This window comes from Anneissia japonica, unplaced genomic scaffold, assembly GCF_011630105.1.
Source record: "Anneissia japonica isolate Jap-2015-1 unplaced genomic scaffold, ASM1163010v1 scaffold288219_len142424_cov121, whole genome shotgun sequence".
NCBI classification, from domain to species: Eukaryota; Metazoa; Echinodermata; class Crinoidea; order Comatulida; family Comatulidae; genus Anneissia; species Anneissia japonica.
In genome coordinates this window covers 112,434-114,554 of record NW_022724996.1, presented here as the reverse complement: position 1 = coordinate 114,554, position 2,121 = coordinate 112,434, and the positions used below count along the sequence as shown (strand labels likewise).

At 34.9% G+C, this 2,121-nt stretch overlaps 1 protein-coding gene across 1 annotated transcript in view; it reads left to right on the top strand.

Moving 5' to 3' along the window:
- LOC117112641 overlaps positions 1-2,121 on the top strand; it is a 29,471-nt gene that overhangs the window by 14,034 nt on the left and 13,316 nt on the right. The window contains exons 7-8 of the mRNA XM_033255751.1: positions 267-380; positions 461-727. Of these exons, the coding sequence (XP_033111642.1) occupies positions 267-380; positions 461-727 (381 nt within the window). The remainder of the gene's footprint in view (positions 1-266; positions 381-460; positions 728-2,121) is intronic.

Genomic DNA, 2,121 nt, shown 5'->3' with positions numbered 1-2,121 from the left:
TATATATTTCCTCCATGGCTCCACTATGGTTCCACACAGTAGGCCCTATTGATATGTTAATTAATTACTTACTTCCTGTCACTGCTTGGTATTTTTGTTTTTAGTTTTTCAATTTACTTGATCTTGAGAATGGTTCCATGATGGACCCGAAACGTCGATCTTTCTGGTCATTAAATTTAGTTTTGAAATAATATAAGTATAGTAAGAATAATATAAACTCTACATGTACAACTTTTTGACATAACCTTAACTTTTACGATTCATAGAACGTTGTTCGTGGCGGAGTAAGTCTTGCTATCCTGGTACATGTACCTCTCTCCAAGGAGTTCCCAGTTGTGCATGTGCCAATCGTTTTCAATCGGATCCCAACTGCATGAGAAGTAAGTTAATATTCCAAGTGAAAAAAAGTATTGTCATTCTAATATTATTATGCTCATATTATAAATTATTCTTTTTTTAGTTACTGAGGCGCCAACGGTATCGCACTGCTCAGTATTACTACAAAATGACGACGTATCCAATGGAATATCTACAAGTGATTTTTCTTGCCAGGATTTGCAGGGGTCACCTAGTCCTATCTATTCATCCTTACGAGGAAATGGCTTATCTGTGAATTGGCAGACACGTTTTACTGGTCCATCGTCTGCTACATATCCATTTCCTTATTATGTCAACGATTTTAGAGTGGGCGTGATTTCAGCAGCGGTCAATTGGATAATTTTAAGAGGTGAAAAGTACTTATTTAGACCCACTAAATTGCGTTAACTTAGTCTGGTGTCCAAGTGGCTGTTACCGAATCGGCCGAGTGGTGCCCGTAATAAGCAGAGAATGTAAAACACACGCCATTAGCCCCATCATCAGATGATGATAATAATAATAATAATAATAATAATAATAATAATAATAATAATAATAATAATAATAATAACAATAATAACTAGACTTACTATATGTCTGTTTGAACAACAGAAGATAGAACTTTTTCCCATTGCTTTAATGAGAAATGAAGTTGAAATTGCAAAAAAAAAAGTCGTTAAAATGTATTAAAAAAAGTAGGAAAACTAATATGATTTTAGTGAAGTGGAAAAAAAAACAAAAACCAAGTTTACTGCGACGTTATTAGTGAGACTTGAACTATGGGTGCAATGGTAATAGAGAGGTACATCGTGACTCAACAATTGAGTGCTATACTGGCTGTCCTTGCATAGGAAAGTGCATTTTCAGTTCATAGCGATTCAATGACTGAAAGCAAAAATTGTTCATGCACATCACGGTAGTTTTGAGTTTAACCTAGCTGTAACTGGTTTAAGCGCTTTAGAAAACGAAAATTGCGTTTAATCAACTGTCAAAAAAAATCTTTAAATGGTCTACATAACCACACATTACTGCGGATCGTCACCAGAATTGGATCATTTCATTTCACCATGAAAAACTATTCTGCAAAGTGTCATTTTTATCCATCTATAACTGGGACGTAAGCAATTTAAATGACCCTCAAATTTACACCCTAACCTAGATAGTCCCCTACACATAATAATATCTTCCTTATAACTTGGGTTAAACTTTCCCCAAATTTTCATTCGGATCAGTTCGAAATATCTGGTCTGGGACGTTTTCCTTTAAATGGTCCTCAATATTCACACCCTACGCCGGATTATATTTACAAACTGTTATAGAAAGTTACATTATTTTACACCCATCGAAAACGTTTTATAAATACTTACGTATGGAATCTCAAAAACCCTCCAATTTACACCCTTGACTGATTCGTCGCCAACATAATACTATCTTCCTTGTAACTTGGTTAAACTTTTTCCGAATGTTTCATTGAGATCAGTTGATCCGTTTTCGAAATATGTGGTCTGGGACGTTTTCCTTTAAATGGTCCTCAGATCTATCCCCTACACTGGATCGTCAAAAATTGAATTATTTCGGTACTAGACCATTACAAAATAACATAGAATGTTTCATTTGGACCCATTGGTTTTTTGTTTTTTTAGAAATATGTAGGTCTGGGTCATAAAAAATTGAAAAGGCATGATATATGGCGTGTGCTCTGTCTCTTATACACATCTAGATGTGTATAAGAGACAGGTATTAGAGCAGTTCTTGTGTGCCGGT